The sequence below is a fragment of the Ranitomeya variabilis genome, chromosome 2 (genome assembly GCF_051348905.1).
Source record: "Ranitomeya variabilis isolate aRanVar5 chromosome 2, aRanVar5.hap1, whole genome shotgun sequence".
Taxonomy (NCBI): Eukaryota; Metazoa; Chordata; class Amphibia; order Anura; family Dendrobatidae; genus Ranitomeya; species Ranitomeya variabilis.
In genome coordinates, this window is record NC_135233.1 from 894,038,807 (window position 1) to 894,061,801 (window position 22,995).

At 45.0% G+C, this 22,995-nt stretch overlaps 1 protein-coding gene across 1 annotated transcript in view; it reads right to left on the bottom strand.

Annotated features, from left to right (window-relative positions):
- Positions 1-9,056: 9,056 nt before the first annotated feature.
- LOC143808138 (actin-like protein 6A) overlaps positions 9,057-22,995 on the bottom strand; it is a 36,225-nt gene continuing 22,286 nt past the window's right edge. The window contains exons 7-14 of the mRNA XM_077290464.1: positions 21,927-22,033; positions 21,754-21,843; positions 21,606-21,667; positions 21,415-21,529; positions 13,548-13,628; positions 13,134-13,226; positions 12,923-13,012; positions 9,057-9,491 (exon numbers count right to left, since the gene is read on the bottom strand). Of these exons, the coding sequence (XP_077146579.1) occupies positions 9,414-9,491; positions 12,923-13,012; positions 13,134-13,226; positions 13,548-13,628; positions 21,415-21,529; positions 21,606-21,667; positions 21,754-21,843; positions 21,927-22,033 (716 nt within the window). The 3' untranslated portion in view covers positions 9,057-9,413. The remainder of the gene's footprint in view (positions 9,492-12,922; positions 13,013-13,133; positions 13,227-13,547; positions 13,629-21,414; positions 21,530-21,605; positions 21,668-21,753; positions 21,844-21,926; positions 22,034-22,995) is intronic.

Sequence of the window (22,995 nt, forward strand, 5' to 3'; positions counted from 1 at the left end):
TCCTTGCGTCGCTTCAGTCATGTCTATCGCCGCACGGCAGGCATTCTTTATTTTCCCCCCTTCTGATTCAAATGCGGGCGCGCGCCATTTTTTCCTGGCTACCGGCGTCCTTTCGGCGCCCGGCTGACCACGCCCCCTTGCGGCGCCCTGCATCACCGCGGCCAGGAGTCCGGCGCTTTCGGGGACGTTCTTCTGCTCCCCCCTTCGGCGCTTGTACACGCCCACCTCATCGCGTTGTTCCCGCGCTCCTCAGCGACTTCCTTTCCTGCCAACGTCTCCTCACGCCGCGTGGGACACGAGGATCTTGGGGGGACACAGACGCAGACTCCTGCGGCTACCGCTGTCTCTGTCCTGTCAGCAGGCTCAGCGCTACTGCTCTCTCGGGCTCTACTCCTCCCGGCAGTACTTCTCCGCACCTGGACAAGGTAATAACTCTACCTATGTCCGACCCCACTCCAGGTTTTTCAACTACGGTCACCCACTACGCCTGCGCTCACTGTAAGAAATAGTGGGCCTCAGGTCAGCCTTCTCCTTTCTGCTCGTCCTGCATTCCTCCCATCATGTCAGCCCCTCAGGAAGCTCCTAGGTCTCGGGATGAGTGCACTCCCCCTCCCCCGGAGTGGGCTGTTGCAATGTCTCAATCAGTGTCTGACCTTACTAAGGTGTCTCAGTCCCTGGTCCAGGCACTTGAACGTATCCCGCTTCTGTCTAATGCCACCAGTGCCACGAACGCCTCACATGGCGATTCGCTCGCACCTGTCCAAGACCCTCACAGAGGCAGACCGGACAAAAGAGACAGAAAAAGGACCCTATCTGGATCCTCTTCCAGTTCCCCGGACCACACCGGGATACCCCTATCTGCTCGTTCCTCCTCCTCGCAGGCGGACGTCGGGTCTGACCTAAACTCTCAGTCGGATTCTGACTCGGATGCAGATCAGACTTCCGGAACACAGGAGATGGTCGATAGCCTTATTTCAGCTATTATTGAGACTCTTAAACTTAAGGAGGATGAGGCAAGCTCTCAGGACGTCCCCGTGGCGTTCAAACGGATTAAACGTCCCTCTAGGGTTTTTCCTAATCACAGGGAGTTCGACAACACTACCTCTACACACTGGGAAAACCCTGGTAAGCGTTTCCCTGGCAGGAAACGGCTAGACGTGTTATACCCTTTTCACTCTGACCTTATGGTCCGAGTCTCCTAAGGTCGGACCCGCCTGTGTCCAGGCTATCCTCTCAGACGGTTCTGTCTATTCAGGACGCGGCTTCTCTTAAGGATCCCACGGACAGACAAATCGAGGCATTAGCCAAATCGGCGTTTGAGGCTTCCGGAGCCTCCCTCTGCCCTAGTTTCGCCTCATCATGGGTAGCCAAGGCTGTGTCAGCCTGGGCCAAAACCCTGCGCATAGGCATTTTGGCCTCTGCTCCTGTGGAGGAACTGTCTGATTTTAGCGGATCAGATTTCTCTTGCGGGTAAATATCTCATGAATGCCTCCCTTGATGCGGCGGCCTGTTCGGCTAGGGCTAACAGCAACATTGTAGCCATTCGCCGGGTTCTTTGGCTAAAAGCGTGGAACGCAGATCCCGCTTCTAAAAAAAATCCCTTACTGGTCTGCCCTTCCAGGGTTTCAGACTCTTCGGCACGCAGCTGGATCAAATGATCTCGGATGCTACGGGTGGTAAGAGTACCTCCTTACCCCAGTCCAAGCCTAAACGTTCCTTCAACAGGAGGGGCCCCCAGTCCTTTAGGTCCTTCGCCTCCACAGGAAACCCAACCAGGACCGTTCTTCCTCACAAGGGGACCGAAGGAAGCCTTCTTTCAGCCCTCCCCCGCGCTGGAGAGCTAAGAGCCACCCCTCAAAACCATCTGGATCTCGGGGCCACAGGTTTTCTAATAAATGACGGGTCGCCCCCACCTGGAAATCCCTCCAGGGTGGGAGGTCGGCTTCTTCTGTTCTCAGAGGTTTGGCTATCGGTAGTCGACGACGCCTGGGTCAGGGAGATCGTCACGTCAGGCTACAAGATAGAATTTTCTTCGCCCCCAGGAAGACGTTTCCTGCTCTCTCGTCCTCCCAAGCAGCCCTCCCATCTCCCAGGGCTGCTCCAGGCCGTCAATTTGCTCCTCGCCTCAGGAGTCGTAGTTCCGGTTCCTTATCTCGAGCTGTTTTCGGGTTTTTACTCAAACCTGTTCGTCGTACCAAAAAAGGACCGCTCTCTCCGTCCAATTTTGGATCTCAAGCAGTTGAACCGCCATCTCCGGATTCGGCGATTCAGGATGGAATCTCTACGCTCTGTGGTCGCGTCCATGGAACCGGGAGAGTTTCTGTGTTCTGTGGACATCCGGAATGCGTACCTTCACGTTCCGATTTGCGTACGGCCTCAGATTCCTCCGGTTCGCGATCCAAGAATATCATTACCAGTTCACGGCTCTCCCTTTTGGTCTGGCGTCTGCGCCCAGGGTCTTTACGAAGGTCATGGCAGCTGTCATGGCCATTCTGCGTTCAAAGGGGATTCTGGTAATCCCATACCTTGATGACCTCTTGATCAAGGGTTCGTCCCGTCGGGATTGCGGCCAGAGCCTCCAGCTTACCCTGGACACTCTCTTATTCGCCTCGGCTGGATAATCAACTACCAGAAGTCATCCTTGATTCCATCTCAATGTCTTGAATTCCTGGGCATGGAGTTCGACACCTTTCAGGCTCAGGTCTTTCTCCCCAAGGAGAAGTTCCTTTCCCTTCGTCGGGGTGTCAGAGCACTACAGGGCCCGAACCCTCTGTCCCTCCGCCTTGCCATGAGGGTTCTGGGGAAAATGGTCGCTTCTATCGAAGCGGTTCCCTATGCCCAGCTGGCCCTTCTGTCTGCCTGGGACAGGAACCCACTTTCCCTGGATCGCCCGTTTCGCCTCTCTCCCAGGGTGAAACAGTCTCTCTCTTGGTGGACGCTGTCCACCTCCATTCTGCGCGGGAGGTCATGTCTCCCTCCCCGCTGGCAGGTTATCACCACCGACGCCAGCCTCCAAGATTGGGGAGCAGTTTTTCTCCACCTCACGGCCCAGGGCCGCTGGACTGCTCAGGAGTCGTGCCTCCCTATCAACCTCTTGGAAATCAGAGCCATCTTCCCAGCCCTCATCCGCTGGGAGTCTCTCCTTTCAGGAAAACGGTCCGCATTCAGTCGGACAACGCCACAGCCGTGGCTTACATAAACCATCAGGGAGGGACTCACAGCAGACAGGTCATGTCGGAAGTGGCAAAAATTCTGCTTTGGGCGGAGGGTCACGTTCCCTCTCTGTCAGCCGTCCACATCCCAGGGGTGGACAATTGGGAAGCCGACTTTCTAAGTCACCAGGGCATCTTGGCGGGCGAGTGGTCTCTTCTTCCCTCAATCTTCAGCCAGATTTGCCAGCGGTGGCGCGTCCCAGACGTCGACTTAATGGCCTCCCGGGCAAACCACAAGGTTCCCCAGTACGTCTCCAGATCTTGAGATCTGATGGCCATCGGATGCGATGCTCTCGTGATCTAGTGGGCCCAGTTCCAGATGCCCTATCTGTTCCCACCCCTCCCCTTGATCCCAAGGGTCATAAAAAAGATCAAGACAGGAGGGGTTCCCGTACTCTTGGTAGCTCCAGATTGGCCTCGCAGGGCCTGGTACGCGGAACTGGTGAACATGCTATCGGACGTTCTGTGGAGGCTTCCAGATTGTCCGGACCTTCATATGCCTGGGCACCTCTTCCACCCGAATTCTCGGTCTCTGAATTTAACGGTATGGCCGTTGAGGCCGCGGTCCTGAAGGACGCGGGTTTTTCTCATAGCGTCATCCAGACTATGATAAGAGCGAGAAAACCAGCTTCCTCGCGTATTTACCACAGATGTTGGAAGGCCTTTTTCCGATGGTGTGAGGACAACAGTTTGTTTCCTATGACCTTTTCCCTTCCATCCCTTCTCAGCTTCCTTCAAGCGGGTCTAGATTCGGGACTTTCCCTTAGCACCTTGAAGGGTCAGATTTCCGCTCTGTCCATCCTTTTTCAAAGAGACCTGGCCCCCTTTCTCATGTGAGGACCTTCATCCAGGGGGTCGCTCATATAGCTCCCCCTTATCCTCCTGTCGAGCCTTGGGATCTCAACCTCGTGTTAGACGTCCTCCAGCATGCGCCCCTTGAACCGATTCAGGACATTTCCTTCTCACTTCTATCCTGGAAGGTAGCCTTTTTGGTCGCCATAACTTCCATTAGAAGAGTGTCGGAGCTGGCGGCTTTATCCTGTCATTCTCCCTTTTTAGTCCTGCACCAGGACAAGGTGGTTCTTCGTCCGTTCCTTATTTTCTACCAAAGGTAGTTTCGGCTTTTCACATCAATGAGGACATCGTCCTCCCTTCCTTGTGCCCTTCCCCAGTTCATCCCTTGGAGAAATCTCTTCACAAGCTGGATGTAGCCAGGGCTATCCGGATTTATCTTTCCAGAACTGCTTCTTTTCGTCAGGCTGATCCTCTGTTTGTCGTCCCGGAAGGGCATCGAAAGGGGCTCCCCGCCTCCAAGTCCACAATTGCTCATTGGATCCATTCGGCGGTTCTGGAGGCATACCGTGTCCAAGACAAGCGGCCTCCTTCGGGGGTGAAGGCTCACTCTACCCGGGCTGTGGGAGCTTCCTGGGCAGTTCGTCACCAAGCTTCAGCCTCGCAGGTTTGCAAGGCCGCAACGTGGTCATCCATTCACACCTTTGTAAAATTCTACAAGGTGCACACTCAGGCTTCTGCGGATGCGAGCCTGGGTAGGAGGATACTGCAGGCTGCGGTTTCTCACCGGCCGACCTAACTCCTCTTTTTCTGCATAACATCCCACCCTAGAGACTGCTTTTGGACATCCCATGGTTACCTGTGTCCCCCAATGAGGCGAGAAAGAGGGATTTTTGGTTCTTACAGTAAAATCTCTTTCTTGGAGCCTTCATTGGGGGACACAGCACCCTCCCTTGAAGTTGTACCGTGTTGGCCAACGGGCCGTTGTTGTGGGTTGGTACATAGGTTGAGTTTTATATTACCTGTTCCTACTACTGCTTTTGCACCAACTGAGTTGCCTGGTGCCTGTCGGAGGGTGTATACTGCCGGGGAGGAGTTTCTTCTTTATTTGCATAGTGTCAGCCTCCTAGTGACAGCAGCATACACCCATGGTTACCTGTGTCCCCCAATGAAGGCTCCAAGAAAGAGATTTTACGGTAAGAACCAAAAATCCCTCTCTTTCGCCTATGCAAAGGGGAAAAAATAAAAAAGCTGACATCTAAATGAGGTCTATTTTAGAGTGTCTGATATTTTTACATGTGTGGGCACAGTAGTTCAGGTCCACATGGAGAGCCAAGAAGTCTTTTGCTGAATATGATGGAGACTATCTATCCTATTAGCCCAAACGGCACAAAAACAGTTTTGATTGGCAAATTAAAATGGTCAGAAAATATAAAAAAAAAATACCAATGCAGCCGTGTACTACCTGTATATAAAATGGAGTGCTAACTAACATATATGTGACTCAAAAGATTGGTTGCACTTTCTAAATTTTAGCGACACAAATCTTAAGTATGTATCAAACACAAAAACAAGACCAAAAAATAACATAATATGCACATTGCACAAAACCTGTTTGTAGGCTAAAAAATCGTACTGGAATAAAACCAATATGACAGTCATGATAACCAATAGATCCTTTTAAATACAATGGATATATACGTATACCTCCCCTAAAGTCATGTTAAATAGTCTTCAATAATGGAGAGATGCATATGTACAGATAATAATGATGATGATGATGTTTGTCCTTCATAGTCAAAGATGACCATGACCTCCAGGGTTAGAAGAGAATTAGTAGTTATGGGTCCGGAGGTGGCTGAGTCCAATCCGGGCCCTGAAGGTTCGCCCACATACTTGATATAAGGAAGCAGATGTAGTCAGTATGCCAGATTCTACTTGTGCCTTGTGGACAGCGCTCTTTCTTTTTGCATCAAAGATTTTCCTATCTTCAGCTGCGTGTGCTCCTGAGGTGATCCTGCCCCGCCAACCTCGACGATCCAGGGCAAGCTCTTCCCATTCATTGGTGTTGATTTCCAGGTTTTTGAGAGATACCGTAAGGCAGTCTTTATAGCGCTTCTTCTGCCCCCCCCCCCCAACTGCTCGCTTTCCTTGGCACAGTTCTCCGTACAGCAGTTGTTTCGGTAGTTGGCTGTCAGGCTTTCTGACCACATGTCCAGCCCACCTGGCTTGGACTTTCAGCAGGAGAGTGTAAACGCAGCAGAACCCAGTTTGTTCCAGAATTGCCGTGTCTGGGACATTGTCTTGCCACCTGATGTGGAGGAGTCTGCGGAGGCAACTCATGTGGAAATGATTAAGCTGTTTAGCATGCCGGCTGTAGACTGTCCAGATAATAAATAATGCTTTATCAAGAGAATATAAAAGAGGTAAGCAGTAACACTGTGCAATAAAGTTCCATGTGCATAGTCACCTAGGTAAATTGGCTCATAGAAAAGCATCATGTGGGAATGAGGACCTGACGTGTATCACCACAGGTGGCTCTATCAGAGTAAGTGTGTTCACTGAGGAAGCGACCTATGGCGGTACAAGGTTTCTCTGTGTGGTCAGTGCCAGTATAAAGAGCACTACCATGTACCAGAATTTGTGTTACTATCACACCAGAAAATAAAATATTTTCTTGCAGTGTTTCTGTAACTGTTGGCTGGATAAACACTATGTGAGTGCATGTATAAGTATATAATACGTGTATGCAACTATTGCACTACTACATTGTACATGTTTTATGTCTCCATACAGACTAAAGTGTGTTATGGGAACATTTTTCTGAAAGTGTATAAGCTCCTGTAGTAGTTAAGAAACAACTAGTTCTTTACTTACCCTCCCCAGGTCCAGCGTGGAGTCTGTGCCGCTGGCTCTGGTGACGCTTATTGTCTGCAGAGCTGATGTCCCATGACAGCGATGCACATAACTGAGCTTAGCGGCTCTGCTCACGCAGACAATGAGCTCACTTATTAGCTGCCATGTTGTCGATGTGACGTCAGTACTGCAGACAACAGACACTGCCAGCAGCGGAGGAGACTTGGTGCTGGATCCGGGGAGGGTAAGTAAAGAAAATGACTAAACTCAGATTTTAATTTTGGAGGAAAACACTTGTCTCTAAAATCTGAAACTAAAAGCTAGGGCATCAATCATTTGAATTCTTGGTATTGTTCAGATGATATGATAGAAATTAAACATTTGAATGTATAAAAAGAAAATTAGACCAAGTTCACAATGTATACTCATATTCTACCGCATATCAGCATCATTGATTAGATAGCATTTTGTACATAATAGTGCAGATATTCCACAGGGGCAGGAACCGATCATCTCATAAGCTGCGTTCCATTACTACGATCAGTCCAATAGATAACAAAGATCCACTTGGTCACCAGCATCCGGAGATAAGAAATGTGGCTAGTCTGGCCATGGCTAATATGGATTAGAAATTCCTCTCTACCAACTAAGGAGATGTTCAAACTGTTCCTCATATCCTCATTGCAGAGTTTAATAGTCAAAAGGCCTAAATAGAATAAAAACTTTTCCATTGATACATATAATAAAATACAGACAAATACTTAATATATCAACAAGATTTATTTGAGGTTTTTTAGTTTCTTCCAATAAGGGAACATTTTCAGCACCTTACAGGTCTGTGCAGTTACTTATGTTACCCGCTACTCTGTCTATGCATTTGATGGTTGGACTAACATACACTGCTAAAATATTCTGTTTCATTAATGCTTAATTTACACGTTCATGAAACCCGACCGTGCTGGGATCGCAATACCTGAGCTTGACTATCTTATATACGTATCCAAGTATTAAATGTTTGACAATCAAGGTAGGGATGAAACCAATTCACTATTATTTACACATTGCTGAAAGCAAAAGCTATCCCTTAACTCATGACTGTAAAATTAAGGTATTTTCTAAAGAAGCATAAATGCCACACATTTTCTACAATGGATTCAGTACCAGCTTTATGAATGAGATTTAGCAAAATCTAATTTTCTTGCTGCAGGAAATGACCTACCTAACACACATGAAATCTACAGCATTGTAATCTGCTAGGTATGGGGTGAGTTAGACATGAAAACTGCACTTTGTGGTACAGAAATACCCGATGATATGCCAGATGGGAAATTGCACTCTGCATTTCTTGCGCTATAAGACGCACTTTTTTTCCTCCAAAAATTGAGGAAAATGGGGGGTGCGTCTTATAGCCCGATGTACCTGCTGTGGATGGGGAGGTGAGGAAGAGGCATCTGGTCACAGGATGCAGGAGCCGCCTGCTGTGGCTAACCACTGTGCCCACTGCTAAAGAGAAATGAATATTCGCTGCTCCCCACACCCATAGTCCCGCCCACCTCTATGCACTGAAGCCGGAGCTGAGGTGGGAGGGACTATGGGTGTGTGGAGCAGTGAATATTCATTTCTCTTGATCTTTAATAGCCTTCGGCTTCCTGCAGCTGCTTGGGGTATCACTTGTGCCCGCTATTAAAGAGAATGAATATTCACTGCTCCCCACGCCTATGGGAGTGGAGAGCCGTGAATATTCATTCTCTTCAGTAGCGGGCACACGCGATCAGCCAGCCTCTGCAGCAAGGCTGCGGCTAACACTGTTCTGCTATTAAAGATCAATGAATATTCACTGCTGCACATGCCCATAGTCTCGGGCGTGGGGAGCAGTGAGTATTCCGGCAGCTGTCCTCATCTTGTAAGCAGCGCATGACGTCACTGCCATGCACTGCTTACAAGTATAAATCATCCACTGGCATCACAACAGGATGCTGCAAAGGAGCGCAGGCAAGGTAAGTAGAATGATTTGTGGGGTTTTTTTTTATGTTTTTCTGATGGGGGCCATGCCTACCAGGATGGGGATGAGGGGCCCATGTATACCAGAATGATGATGAGGGGGCCATGTACATCTGGATGGAGATATATATATGTATATACATATACACACACACCAGGATGGGGGATATTAGCACAGAGTTGACCACATTTTTTGCTTCAATTTTTTTTCTATTTTCTTCCTCTAAAACCGAGGTGTGTCTTATAGTCTTAAAAAATATGGTACTCAGTAAAATCACGCTCTATAGTGAATTCCCATGCTGCTGGTTTTGTTGCAGATATTTCTGTGACTGAGTGAGTTCTATTCATCTGTTTTGGATTGTTTCAGATGAATGGACCCATTGCAGAACTTTCTACAACAAAATCTGCAGTGAAGGAATTCACCCTGAGGGTTAGCCTGCTTGGTAAATCACACATCATTATGGTATGTCATCTATTCATAACTGGTAAATTTACGCTATAAAACAGATTACTAGATCAATGTAATTGTGTCTTAAGTTCTATAATTCCAAGTTAAGGGCATTTCGTCTCCACACATTGTTTTCCTGTTTCTTCATATTCCTTTTTTGATATCCAGCTCTGAAAGGTTCCCTGTAAGATCAGATAAGAACCATTACTAGGTTTATCAGCATATATGAGCCTACAACGAGAAACAACCCCAAACTATTCAAAATTAAATAGTCATATGAAAAAGTTTGGGCACCCCTATTAATCTTAAGCTTAATGTTTTATAAAAATTGATTTTTTTGCAACAGCTATTTCATTTTCATATATCTAATAACTGTTGGACACAGTAATGTTTCTGCCTTGAAATGAGGTTTATTGTACTAACAGAAAATGTGCAATCTGCATTCAAACAAAATTTGACAGGTGCATAAGTATGGGCACCCTTATCATTTTCTTGTTTTAAATACTCCTACCTACTTTTTACTGACTTACTAAAGCACTTTTTTTGGTTTTGTAACCTCACTGAGTTTTGAACTTCATAGCCAGGTGTATGCAATCATGAGAAAAGCTACTTAAAGTGGCCACTTGGAAGTTGTTCTCCTGTTTGAATCTCCTCTGAAGAGTGGCATCATGGGCTCCTCAAAACAACTGTCAAATGATCTGAAAACAAAGATTATTCAACATAGTTGTTCAGGGGAAGGATACAAAAAGCTGTCTCAGAGATTTAACCTGTCAATTTCCACTATGAGGAACATAGTAAGGAAATGGAAGAATACAGGTACAGTTCTTGTTAAGGCCAGAAGTGGCAGGCCAAGAAAAACATCAGAAAGGCAGAGAAGAAGAATGGTGAGATCAGTCAAGGACAATCCTCAGACCACCTCCAGAGAGCTGCAGCATCAACTTGCTGCAGATGGTGTCACTGTGCATCGGTCAACTATACAACGCACTTTGCACAAGGAGAAGCTGTATGGGAGAGTGATGCGAAAGAAGCCGTTTCTGCAAGCACACCACAAACAGAGTCGGCTGAGGTATGCAAAAGCACATTTGGAGAAGCCAATTTCTTTTTGGAAGAAGGTCCTGTGGACTGATGAAACCAAGATTGAGTTGTTTGGTAATACAAAAAGGCATTATGCATGGCGGCAAGAAAACACAGTGCGTTGTATAGTTGACCGATGCACAGTGACACCATCTGCAGCAAGTTGATGCTGCAGCTCTCTGGAGGTGGTCTGAGGATTGTCCTTGACTGATCTCACCATTCTTCTCTGCCTTTCTGATGTTTTTCTTGGCCTGCCACTTCTGGCCTTAACAAGAACTGTACCTGTGTTCTTCCATTTCCTTACTATGTTCCTCACAGTGGAAATTGACAGGTTAAATCTCTGAGACAGCTTTTTGTATCCTTCCCCTGAACAACTATGTTGAATAATCTTTGTTTTCAGATCATTTGACAGTTGTTTTGAGGAGCCCATGATGCCACTCTTCAGAGAAGATTCAAACAGGAGAACAACTTGCAAGTGGCCACTTTAAGTAGCTTTTCTCATGATTGCATACACCTAGCTATGAAGTTCAAAGCTCAATGAGGTTACAAAACCAAAAAAAGTGCTTTAGTAAGTCAGTAAAAAGTAGGTAGGAGTATTTAAAACAAGAAAATAAGGGTGCCCATACTTATGCACCTGTCAAATTTTGTTTGAATGCAGATTGCACATTTTCTGTTAGTACAATAAACCTCATTTCAAGGCAGAAACATTACTGTGTCCAACAGTTATTAGATATATGAAACTGAAATAGCTGTTGCAAAAAAAACAATTTTTATAAAACATTAAGCTTAAGATTAATAGGGGCGCCCAAACTTTTTCATATGACTGTATTAGTCTTTCTTGAATGAATAGAAAAGCAGGGTAACAAGGTCAAACGGGGATATTACACAATAAATTTAATCAGATGTGGGAGGTATGATATTTCATAATATTCAAATACTCATTTTTTGGTAAGTATGAATAAAGTGCATATTGTATATAAACAAAATAGAAGCATCAGGGAGTATATACAGTGGATACAGAAAGTATTCAGATCCCTTTAAATTTTTCACTGTTTCATTGCAGCCATTTGATAAATTCAAAAAAGATCATTTTTTCACATTAATGTACATACTCCTCACCCCATCTTGACTGAAAAAAAACAGAAATGTAGAAATTTTTGCAAATTTAAGAAAAACTGAAATATCACATTGTCATAAGTATTCCATACCCAGTGTATAAAGTGCTATTCCTGATTCCTCTCTATCTCATGTATCATCATGATTAATAGTAAATACATATCGAAATAAATAATAGCATGATAAAGGTCATATAATGCGCAATCAATACACTGTCAGAAAAGAATAAATGAATAAAAATTGTAGTATATGTATACAACAACCTTACACCAGGAGCGTATTCCCAACACACGTTTCGCCGATGGCTTTCCCTCGTCAAAGCCACAGAATATTTGAATATTATGAAATATCATACCTCCCACCATCTGATGAGTTTATTGTTTTCATATATTGTGTAATATCCCCGTTTGCCCTTGTTACCCTGCTTTTCCATTCATTCAATAAAGATTAATGTTTAATTTTGAATAGTTTGGGGATGTATCTCCTTTTAGGCTATTACATTTGAATCTGGTACATGACCATACCATATTTACATTATCAAGTAAATCTTGCTAATTCTAGGTCTGTTCGCATATTACACTATTCCAGTTGGCCAATCTTTGGTGTTGGCAAAGGCAAAAAGATGTTTTAGATTTTGCTTTTTCAATTTATTTTACTTGTTTGTATAGGGCCACATCATTATCCCCATTGGGGCTTTTCCTTGCTGGGATTTGAACCCAGGCCTCACAGTACTAAAAGGCAACATTGCTACCCACTGAGCCACCGTGCTGCCCCATTGCGTGCCTGTCAGGCTGGGGCCGTATACAGACTTGTTAGTGGGATTTTCTACAAGTATGCATTTTCAATAACCAGTGGAGTTTTTTTTGGCCAACCTAAGCAAATGAAATATAATGATCGTGTAGCTAGACCAATGACCTTGTTCATTTACAGTTTTTGTGTATATGTATTCAATTACTGAAAATAAGTCTTTGTAACCACGTCCAGTTGGGTAAATATTATTGGTGAGCGAACGTGCTCGGATAAGGTGTTAACCGAGTGTCTTCGGCGTGCTCGAATACTATGTCCGAGTCCCCGCTGCTGTTCAACCACTGCAACACATGCATGGATTGTCTAACAGCCGCGAGACATGCAGCCGCGGAGACTCGAACATAGTATTCGAGCATGCCGAAGTCACTCGATTAACACTCGAGCATACTCAGATAACATCTTATACGAGCACGTTCACTCATCACTAGTAGATATGCAAAAACAATAGATTAAAAAAAGCATTCTAGGCAAATAATATAGGTATACCCAGATCTAGTGGGACAGTGGTTCAGTACACTGAAGGGAGAATCCATGTGGCACCAGGCCCTGTGCTGGGCATTTTGATGTTGCTTTCATAAGTCACACAATACTTTTTAAACAAGTATTTTTCACTCACCATAGAAGCAAGAGTGGAGCCGCCAAGCCATGAACTGAGCCGCCTCCTCTCTACTACCAGCGGATTTGTGACCAGCTTCAGTTTTATGTTCTGTAATAGAAACAGTTCATTACGGCTCTCCTCCTATATGGATAATCTGGACAATTAGCTGGGGAAAGGCAATCAATGTCCGAGTCCTGGAAAGCGATTATCCACAGAAAGTAAATGTTACCTTTGTTTTATTTGAGAGTTCTCTTGCGAGTCTGTCCGTGAATCCTGGTAGTAAGGAATTTCCGCCTGTGACGATGATGTTGCCATACAGTTTCTATGAAATAAAATGCATTATTATTTTACATTTGCTGGTAAGCGCAGTCAGTTTGCAAAATGACCATTATATTTTACGAATTTTTCATTATTTATTTTTAATATTTAGTTTTAAGTGATAGGTTCCTCTGGTGATCTATCGTCTGGTTCACTAGATGCATGGGAGCTGTGGGTGTTGTCCATGTAATTACTGATGCTAAAATGCCCCCATATTACTGCTATCCGAGAGTAACTGCTATGGCCCCATAGGAACCAGTCATGTATTGTTATTGGCACATACTGTGCATATTGATGACTTTTTACTTCTCAGTTTCATACTTACCGCACTAATTTTACTATCACACATGTCAACACTTTTTAACACAACTTGGCTAACTCCAAGCGTGGTATCATCAGCCAAGCCCTAAAGAGAGAACATATTGCAATTATTTTTTATGCCTTACATAAAACACAAAAAAGAGACACATTTACTGGTGATTGTAAGATAAGTGTTAGAGATCAATAACCGCATATAGAAAAAGGTATTGTATGCTTCTGAGGTGCATCAGCAAGAAAAAGCTGTTGTCATTCTATACCAATTACAACTTCCCCAAAAATCTCATAAATGAAAAAACTGGGGAATGTGATAAAAAAAAAAAAAACTGTGCTGAATCCTCTACAATCCCACTGGTCTTCGTGTACTTGGCTCCAATGCTGTCTACCAGGCATGACAAGTGCAGTTAATCTTTGGCCTCAATGGTATACAGCAAAAGACCGCTTAAGACAGTCATTAGCTGCAGCTTTCGCATGTAGTATAGCCAGTGGAGTAACTAGAGGCTGATGGACCCCGGTGCAAGATTTGGAAAGGGGTTCCCCCTCCATGCTGAATATCTATATATATAATTGTCTAAGGGTTTTTCCGTCTGTCTGTCTGTCTGTCTGTCTGTCTGTCTGTCTGTCCTGGAAATCACTCCATATAAGGTATGGTCTACAAACAGGATACCTTATATGGAGTGGTCGGCGGTTTGTAGACCATACCTTATATGGAGTGGTCGGCGGTTTGTAGACCATACCTTATATGGAGTGGTCGGCGGTTTGTAGACCATACCTTATATGGAGTGGTCGACGGTTTGTCGGGCGGCCTCGACCAATCAGAGATGGGCACAGCATGGCGACGATGATGTCATAATGGTTGCCATGGCGACGATGATGTCATAAAGGTTGCCTCGACCAATCAGCGACGGGCACAGTCTGCCGCGAATCACATACTACGGGGACATGCATATTCTAGAATACCCGATGCATTAGAATCGGGCCACAGTCTAGTATATATATATATATATATATATATATACACTCCCTCCATCCTGTTATATGTGTCCCTAATCCTGGCCCCATTCTGGTACAGTATATTTATCACCCATTCTGTTACATATTCTCATCCTGGGCCCTATCCTGGTATATATACAGCTCTGACAAAAATTAAGAGACCGCTGCAAAATTTTCATTTTGTCTGATTTTTCTCTTTATAGGTATATTTTTGAGTAAAGGTACCTTCACACGAAACGACTTTGTAACGATATCGCTAGCGATCCGTGACGTTGCAGCGTCCTCGCTAGCGATATCGTTTAGTTTGACATGCAGCAGCGATCAGGATCCTGCTGTGATGTCGCTGAATAAAGTCCAGAACTTTATTTGGTCGTCCGATCGCCGTGTATCGTTGTGTTTGAAAGCAAAAGCAACGATACCAGCGATGTTTTACACTGGTAACCAGGGTAAACATTGGGTTACTAAGCGCGGCCCTGCGCTTTACCAGGGTAAACATCGGGTTGCTAAGCACAGGGCCGCGCCTAGTAACTCGATGTTTACCCTGGTTACCAGCGTAAAAGTAAAAAAAACAAACACTACATACTCACCTGCGCGTCCCCCAGCGTCTGCTTCCTGACACTGACTGAGCGCCGGCCCTAAAGTGAAAGTGAAAGCACAGCGGTGACGTCACCGCTGTGCTGTTAGGGCCGGAGCTCAGTCAGTGTCAGGAAGCAGACGCTGGGGGACGCGCAGGTGAGTATGTAGTGTTTGTTTTTTTTACTTTTACGCTGGTAACCAGGGTAAACATCGAGTTACTAGGCGCGGCCCTGTGCTTAGCAACCCGATGTTTACCCTGGTTACCCGGGGACCTCGGCATCGTTGGTCGCTGGAGAGCGGTCTATGTGACAGCTCCCCAGTGACCAAACAGCGACGCTGCAGCAATCGGCATCGTTGTCGCTATCGCTGCAGCGTCGCTTCGTGTGAAGGTACCTTAAAATGTAAATTGTTCTTTTATTCTATAAACTACTGACAACATGCCTCCGAATTTCCAAGCAATACATTTTGTATTTATTTTCTGAAAATGAGAAATGGTCAAATTAGCAAAACAATGCATTGCTTGCAGACCTCAAATAATGGAAAAAAAACAAGTTCATAATCATTTAGAAATAATACCAGTGTCATCAGTGTTTGGGATTAGTGTTCCATTTATGTTTTTCCAGTGTGGATTAAAAAAAAAAACACCGGATTACGTACCGGTAATGCTCTTTTATAGAGCCACGACAGCACCCACTGAGAGAGGGGATCCGCCCCTAGGAACAGGAAACCCTACAGAGAGATAAAAGGGGCGGTCCCCCTCGCTCCCACAGTTTGGGTTACAGAGATTGCGAGGAACCGCCCACCAGTTTTAGTAGGTCATTCTATATTAACATTTTATCTTAACTTAATTACGTATATTTACAAGAACCAATCACCCTTAATAGTGCTCGTATGCAAACTAATATATAAGGGAGGGAAGTGAAGGGGTGCTGTCGTGGCTCTATAAAAGAGCATTACTGGTACGTAATCCGGTGTTTTCTCTTCGCCACAACAGCACCCACTGAGAGACTTTCAGAGATAGTTATTTGGGGGGGATTATCGTGTTAAGAATTGATCTACCGAAACACAAATCAGTGGAAGCAGATAGATCTAATCTATAGTGATTATAGAAGGTAACAGGAGAAGACCAGGTTGCGGCCTTACATCTGAGTTCTATTGGAACCTCTCCTCGTTCCGCCCAGGATGAAGCTATCGCACGGGTGGAATGTGCCTTTACAATCTCAGGTGGATTCTCCCCTTTAGACGAATAGGCAAGGTATATCGCCTCCCGAATCCATCGAGATAATGTGCCTTTTGTAACACCAGCTCCTTTCCTTTGACCCTGGAAGGAAACAAAGAGAGCCCTGCTCTTCCTCCAGGCACTAGTCCTGTCTAAGTAAGACATTACAGCCCTTTTTACATCTAAGGTATGGTATTTCTCCTCTTCCTGATTTGTAGGGTTATCATAAAAAGTAGGAAGAAGAATTTCTTGAGATCTATGAAATTTAGTACACATCTTAGGTAGGTAGGAAGGGTCTGTTTTCAGGACAATTCTATCTGGAAATATCGACAGAAAGGGAGGATCTACTGATAGTGCCTGTATGTCACTTACCCTTCTCGCCGATACTAATGCGAGAAGAAGAGTAGTTTTGAGAGTAACGTGTTTAATGTGAGCTGAGTGTAGTGGCTCAAATGGGTGACCTGTCAAGGCTTCAAGGACTAGATTAACATCCCAAGGAGGTATGCGGGGAATCTGAACTGGTTCTGATCTCTGGCAGGCTGAAATAAATCTAGCTATCCACCTATCACCCGCTACATTGTGACTATACAATGCCCCTAGAGCAGAGACTTGTACTTTTAAGGTATTAACTGAAAGACCTAAGTCACGTCCTCTCTGGAGAAATTCTAAAATGTTAAAAATAGGAATTTCTTTTGACAAGGCCAATGGATAAAGACTTAGAAACTTTCTCCATACTCTCACATATATAGAAGTAGTGGATCTTTTCCTACTTAATAATAAAGTATTAATCACTTGATCAGAGAAACCCCTCAGTTTCAACAATTGCCTCTCAAATTCCAGGCTGTCAACCGTAGACCCTTCACATGAGGGTGGTTGAAGGGTCCCTGGAAGAGAAGATCCTGATCCTCTGGGAGAATCCATGGATCTGAGATGGACCTGGCTCTGAGCAGGGAGAACCATGGTCTCTTTGGCCAAAATGGGGCAATCAGGATTATATTGGCTTTGTCCTCCCTTATCTTCCTGATTACTGTTGGTAGAAGTATCAGAGGAGGAAAAGCATACGCTTTCTGAAATGTCCATGGCACCTGGAGAGCGTCGAGAAAATCGGGTTTGTCGGATTGGAACATTGAAGCGAACTTTTTTAATTGCCTGTTGTTTCTTGTAGCGAAGAGATCTATCTCTGGTAAACCCCATTTCATGGTTATCATTTTGAAGATTTGATGATTTAAAACCCACTCCCCTTGGTGGAGGGTATGACGACTGAGGAAGTCCGCTTTTGAATTGTCCACTCCTCTGACATGTAGTGCTGATAGAGATAGTAGATGTTCCTCGGCTATAGTTAGGATGTCTTCGGCTATAGACATGAGTGTTCCTGATCTTGTTCCTCCTTGATGATTGATATACGCTACTGATGTCATGTTGTCTGACAGAATCCTTGTATGTGTTCCGTGTAGCTGCGGAAGGAATTCACATAGAGCGTGATGGATAGCTTTCAGCTCTCTTATATTAGATGAGTCGTCTGACTCCGTAACCGACCATAGACCTTGGGCTACCTGATCTCTCAAATGTGCTCCCCAACCACTAGGACTGGCATCCGTGAATATTGTGTTTGAGGGTTTAACTACCCAGGGGACCCCACTAACCAAGTGATCTGGTTCTAGCCATCAGGATAGAGATTTAATTACGTCTTCAGAAAGGGAAATTTTACCGTCTAGATGACCTTGTAATTTTATTTCCTCATGTAAAATTGCATATTGTAAACACCTTGAATGAAATTGAGCCCATGGTACTGCTGGGATACATGACGTGAAGGAGCCAAGGAGGGACATGCATTGTCTTAAAGATATTAGAGGTTTATCTATTACCGACTGTACCTTATTTCTTATTGTCAATTGCTTGGATTGTGGTAGGAAACATTTTTGGCTTATAGAGTCTATTATAATTCCCAAGAATGTTTGTCGAGTAGTTGGAAGAAGTCTAGACTTTTCCCAATTTATCAACCATCCTAACCTTTGCAGGGACGAAACCATATCACACAATCGTTGGTGACATTGTGAAGGGGAACTTCCTACTACTAAAAGATCATCAAGGTACGGGATTATGAGGGTATCTCTTACTCTTAGGTATGACATTACTTCCGACATTAACTTAGTGAATACCCTTGGAGCTATTGATAGTCCAAAGGGCATTGCTGTATACTGAAAGTGTCGTATACATCCATTCAACACAATCGCCACGCGGAGATATTGTTGATGTTCTATAAAAATTGGGAGATGGTAATACGCATCTTTTAGGTCGAGTACCGTCATAAAGCAATGGGGAGACAACAGTTTTATGGTGGATCGGATAGACTCCATTTTAAAGGTTTGATTCTCTAAGAAGGTGTTCAATTTTTTAAGGTTCAATATGGTTCTGAATGATCCATCTGGCTTTGGGATTAAAAATAGAGGGGAATAGAATCCCGTTTTTTGCTGAAGAAATGGAACTTCCACCAAAACTCCTTTGGCTAGAAGATTCATTACCTCCTGCTCCAAAGCCTCCTGTTGTAACTGGGTTTTTAAAGAAGTCAATAGAAATGAGTCCGGCGGGACTCGGGAAAATTTTAGTTTTAGGCCAAAGGTGATGATACTATTTGCCCAAACGTTCGAAGTTATTTTCTGCCATTGATCTGAGAAGGAAGACAATCTACCTCCCACAGGCAGATCTGTTCTAGCGGGGTTTTTCCTCAGTTTTGAAAGGGCGCTTCCCAAAGAATGCTCCTCTCTGTCTGGTGTCTCTAGTGGCCCAGCGGTCTTGGTTCTTGAAATCCTTCCTTTTGTTAAACACGGGCTTTCGGAACGCCCTCCTATAAGATGGAAGGTAATTATTATTAGGGAAGCCCTTTTTCCTCTCTCCTGCTTTAGTTAGGATCTCGTCCAGCTTAGTACCAAATAGGTACTCACCCTGACATGGAAGGCCACATAATTTAGATTTTGTCTGGGGATCGCCTTTCCAACCCTTAAGCCACAGGGGCCTACGTGCTGCATTAGTCAGCCCCGCCGACTTGGCCGCCAAACGTATTGAGTCAGCAGATGAGTCTGCCAGGAAGGCTGTAGCGCCCCTAATCAAAGGTATAGAGGCTCTCAATTTGTCTCTAGAGAGACCGTTTTTAAGTCCTTCTTCCAAGTCACTTAGCCAGACTAACATGGACCTAGCGGTGCATGTAGCCGACACAGCCGGTTTTAGGGCTCCCGCACAAGATTCCCACGCTCTTTTAAGGAGAGAGTCGGCTTTGCGGTCCAGAGGATCTTGTAGTGAACCTGAATCCTCCACAGGTAGCAGGGATTTTTTAGATGTGGAAGCCACTGCTGCGTCTACTTTTGGGGCTTTTGACCAAGTCGAGAATTCCTCATCATTAAAAGGATAACGTCTCTTTGAAGATGGTGGTAATCCCCTCTGCCCCTGGCTTTCCCACTCTTTTTTAATTAAATTTTTAACTGCTGCTATCACCGGAAAGGAGGGTCTCTTCCTTTCAGATAGCCCAGCGAACATTATGTCCTGCTGTGTTTTAGGGGTCTTAGAATCCTCGATGCCCATGGTGTTACAGACGGATTTCACCAGGTTATCTATACTATCGGTGGGGAAGCACGTATCCTGATCCTCGTCCGAGGAAACATACTCTCTGGAAACATCCGAATCTGCATTCTCTAATTCGGAAGACTGGTCAGATATGGGTGAAACATATTCTCTTGTCCCCTTAGTACGCGTTTCTTTTCCCGAACTATGCAGGGCTTGTAATTCCTCTCTAATCAACACTCTAATGTCTTCTGATTTAACCGAGGCCTCCTCCCGTAAGGTGGAATCAATACATGGTTTACAAAGTTTCTTTTTGTAACTATCCGGAAGGGGCTGAAGACATATCGCACACGGTTTGTGTTTCGTTTTTTCAGTACATTTTGCCTAGAGTGTTAGAGGAGAGGGAACAGCAATCAGCTTAATAGGGTAGATGTACACTCACCCCAGTGAAGCGTCTGTGAAGGTACCGGCTGACGAGGAGGAGACTGCAGAGGCTTGTTCTTTTTAGAAGATCCGCTCCGCTTGGAGCGGCTGCTGCTGCTGGCATGGCTGCGAGGAGTAGTTGCGGTGGCTTCAATGGAAGACATCGCAGGGTCCTGTGCCGAATCCATATTGGACGCCGGAGCGTTACTGCCGGCGTCCTTTTCACATGGGGGCCGCCATCTTCTTCCTGTTGAACCCGGAAGTGCTAACCACTTCTGGGTCGCGGCCATATTCCATATGCCCGCGCTGTCACCGGCACCAGCGCCGTCTCCTCCATCACCCCGGAAGTTTTTTGCTGTACTTCCGGGGGAACATACTGGGGCTCCACGCCGCATGAGCGCTCACCGAGGACGGCGCAGCGCTCACCAGACCTCAGCGCTAGCTCCCCGCAGACGTCCCGGATGAATTCCCGTGAGCCAGCCACTTTCCAGCCCTGGCCTCACGGCGTCTGCCAGCAGAGGGGGGAAGCTGACACCAGGACCCCCGACGCTGCCTCCAGCTCTGGAGCCCTTGCCGTCCTCACAGGTAAACTGCGCAAGCAGCATCCAGGCTAGGCATCCTCTTCTCCGTGGATTCCCATAGGAACAGGAAACCAAACTGGGAGCGAGGGGGACCGCCCCTTTTATCTCTCCGTAGGGTTTCCTGTTCCTAGGGGCGGATCCCCTCTCTCAGTGGGTGCTGTCGTGGCGAAGAGAAAAAAAATGACAGCGTTTCTCCTTTACTTTGCAATGTTAAACATGTATGTTCTGTACGTGTATACGGACCCATGGACTTGTATTGACCCTTGTCTTCCTTGCTGCAGATAAAAATGGACATGTCTTTGTGTGGTTTTACAGACCCCCGATCCGTGTAAGAACACAGACGTGCACAGTAGCATAGGTTATAATGGGTACATGTGATAACCGTGATAAAAAAATGAATACCACACGTCCAGTTCAGGGGGCCTAATACCTATGCCAGGACAAAAGGCATTAACCTTATCATTCTGTTCTAGCCATGACTATGTCTACTATTAACAAAATAGCACTAAAAATACACAAAAACCGACCTTCACACCGGAAGTATTAAATAATCCCTCCACAACTCTTAGTCGCTCAACTCCAAACTTGCGGTTATAGCCATTAGGAAACTCATAGCGGACTGTCGGCATCTGGGCTGCTACACTGGAGGAGGGAAAGAGTTTATACTGATTAATAACATGAACGTTCAGTACATGGCCAACACTAGAGACAGCCTTACTTCTCATGGTAAGCAGTGCTGGAGACTTGCAGCACAGATTTCTTAAAGTCATGTATTACATTCTGCAAGGAAGTGGTAGAAATGAGTTCTTTATAGTTTTTAGTTTTCCGGATTCTATGTTTGTTTCATACATTAATGTTGTACTTACACTGCACATATGATCATGCCAAGACTGGGTCACGTGAGGCAGCGCTTGCTTTTTCTGCCAGTTAGCCGGTGCTCCCTCTGGTACAACCTCCTGAAATATCCCCCAAAGATCATACTATCATTACTTTAAGACTATATTGAAACCGCTCAAATTTGCATAAGAATTCTTCTCACCTTAGAAGCAATCATATATGGAGGGATTAAGTCCACATTCATCTCTCGCAGTAACTCTCTACACTGCAGTGTAACGAAGTCTCCAGCCAGAGGTGACCTTACAATGCCTGGAAAAGGCAAACAGTAAAGGTAATCCAAAAGAATTTAGCTAATTGATAATAATAATAATAATAATAATCTTTATTTATATAGCGCCAACATATTCCGCAGCGCTTTACAGTTTAACAGTTTCAAACACAACAGTCATAGGTAACAATGTTAACAATACAGCAATAAAGCAAAATAAGACGACCCTGCTCGTGAGAGCTTACAATCTACAATGAGGTGGGGAGATACAAAGTACAGGTGTGTATTTACAATGATGGTCCAGCCATCTTCAGGGGGTGGGGGGTAGGTGAGATAGTGAATGGGCTACACACACACACAAACATAAAATGACTAATTGATATTAAATATCACGTTATATACCATAGCGAAGATATTGTGTCGTGAATTTCTCTGACTACTGCGAGTAAACTGCAGACATTGAACACTCAGTAGCATAAATTAAGCAAATCTGTGTTCAATTTACTAAGTAGGACTAATTGGAAATGAATCAATTTGTAAGGAAAATATACTGTATTTTGAATGTTTAAGCACCTGTGGCTGAGTTGCCAACTGGCACGAATGCTGAAACATCTAGCTTAACACTGTATCCCCATCTCATACATTCATGGCATAGCAGACTTCACATTGAAAACAGCAACTTTCACATTGCTAAGCAGGTCTATTTCACAACCCTTGTATCTTCTTTATCCCACAACCCCAAACAGTTATTCAACACTATTAACTCCCTCCACTGTCCCTCCAAGATCCCTCATGTCTGCAGAAGATTTTGCAGCACATTTCAAAAATAAGGTCGACCAAACAAGGCATGTCTTTACTGCCAAGCCACCACAACCTCTATGTATAAAAGACCACTGCGCCTCCCTCATAACTTTCCTCCTTACCATCACCGAAGGGGAGCTCACTTAACTCCTCTCCAAATCACACATGTGCACTTGACTCCATCCCAGCTTGTCCCCAAACT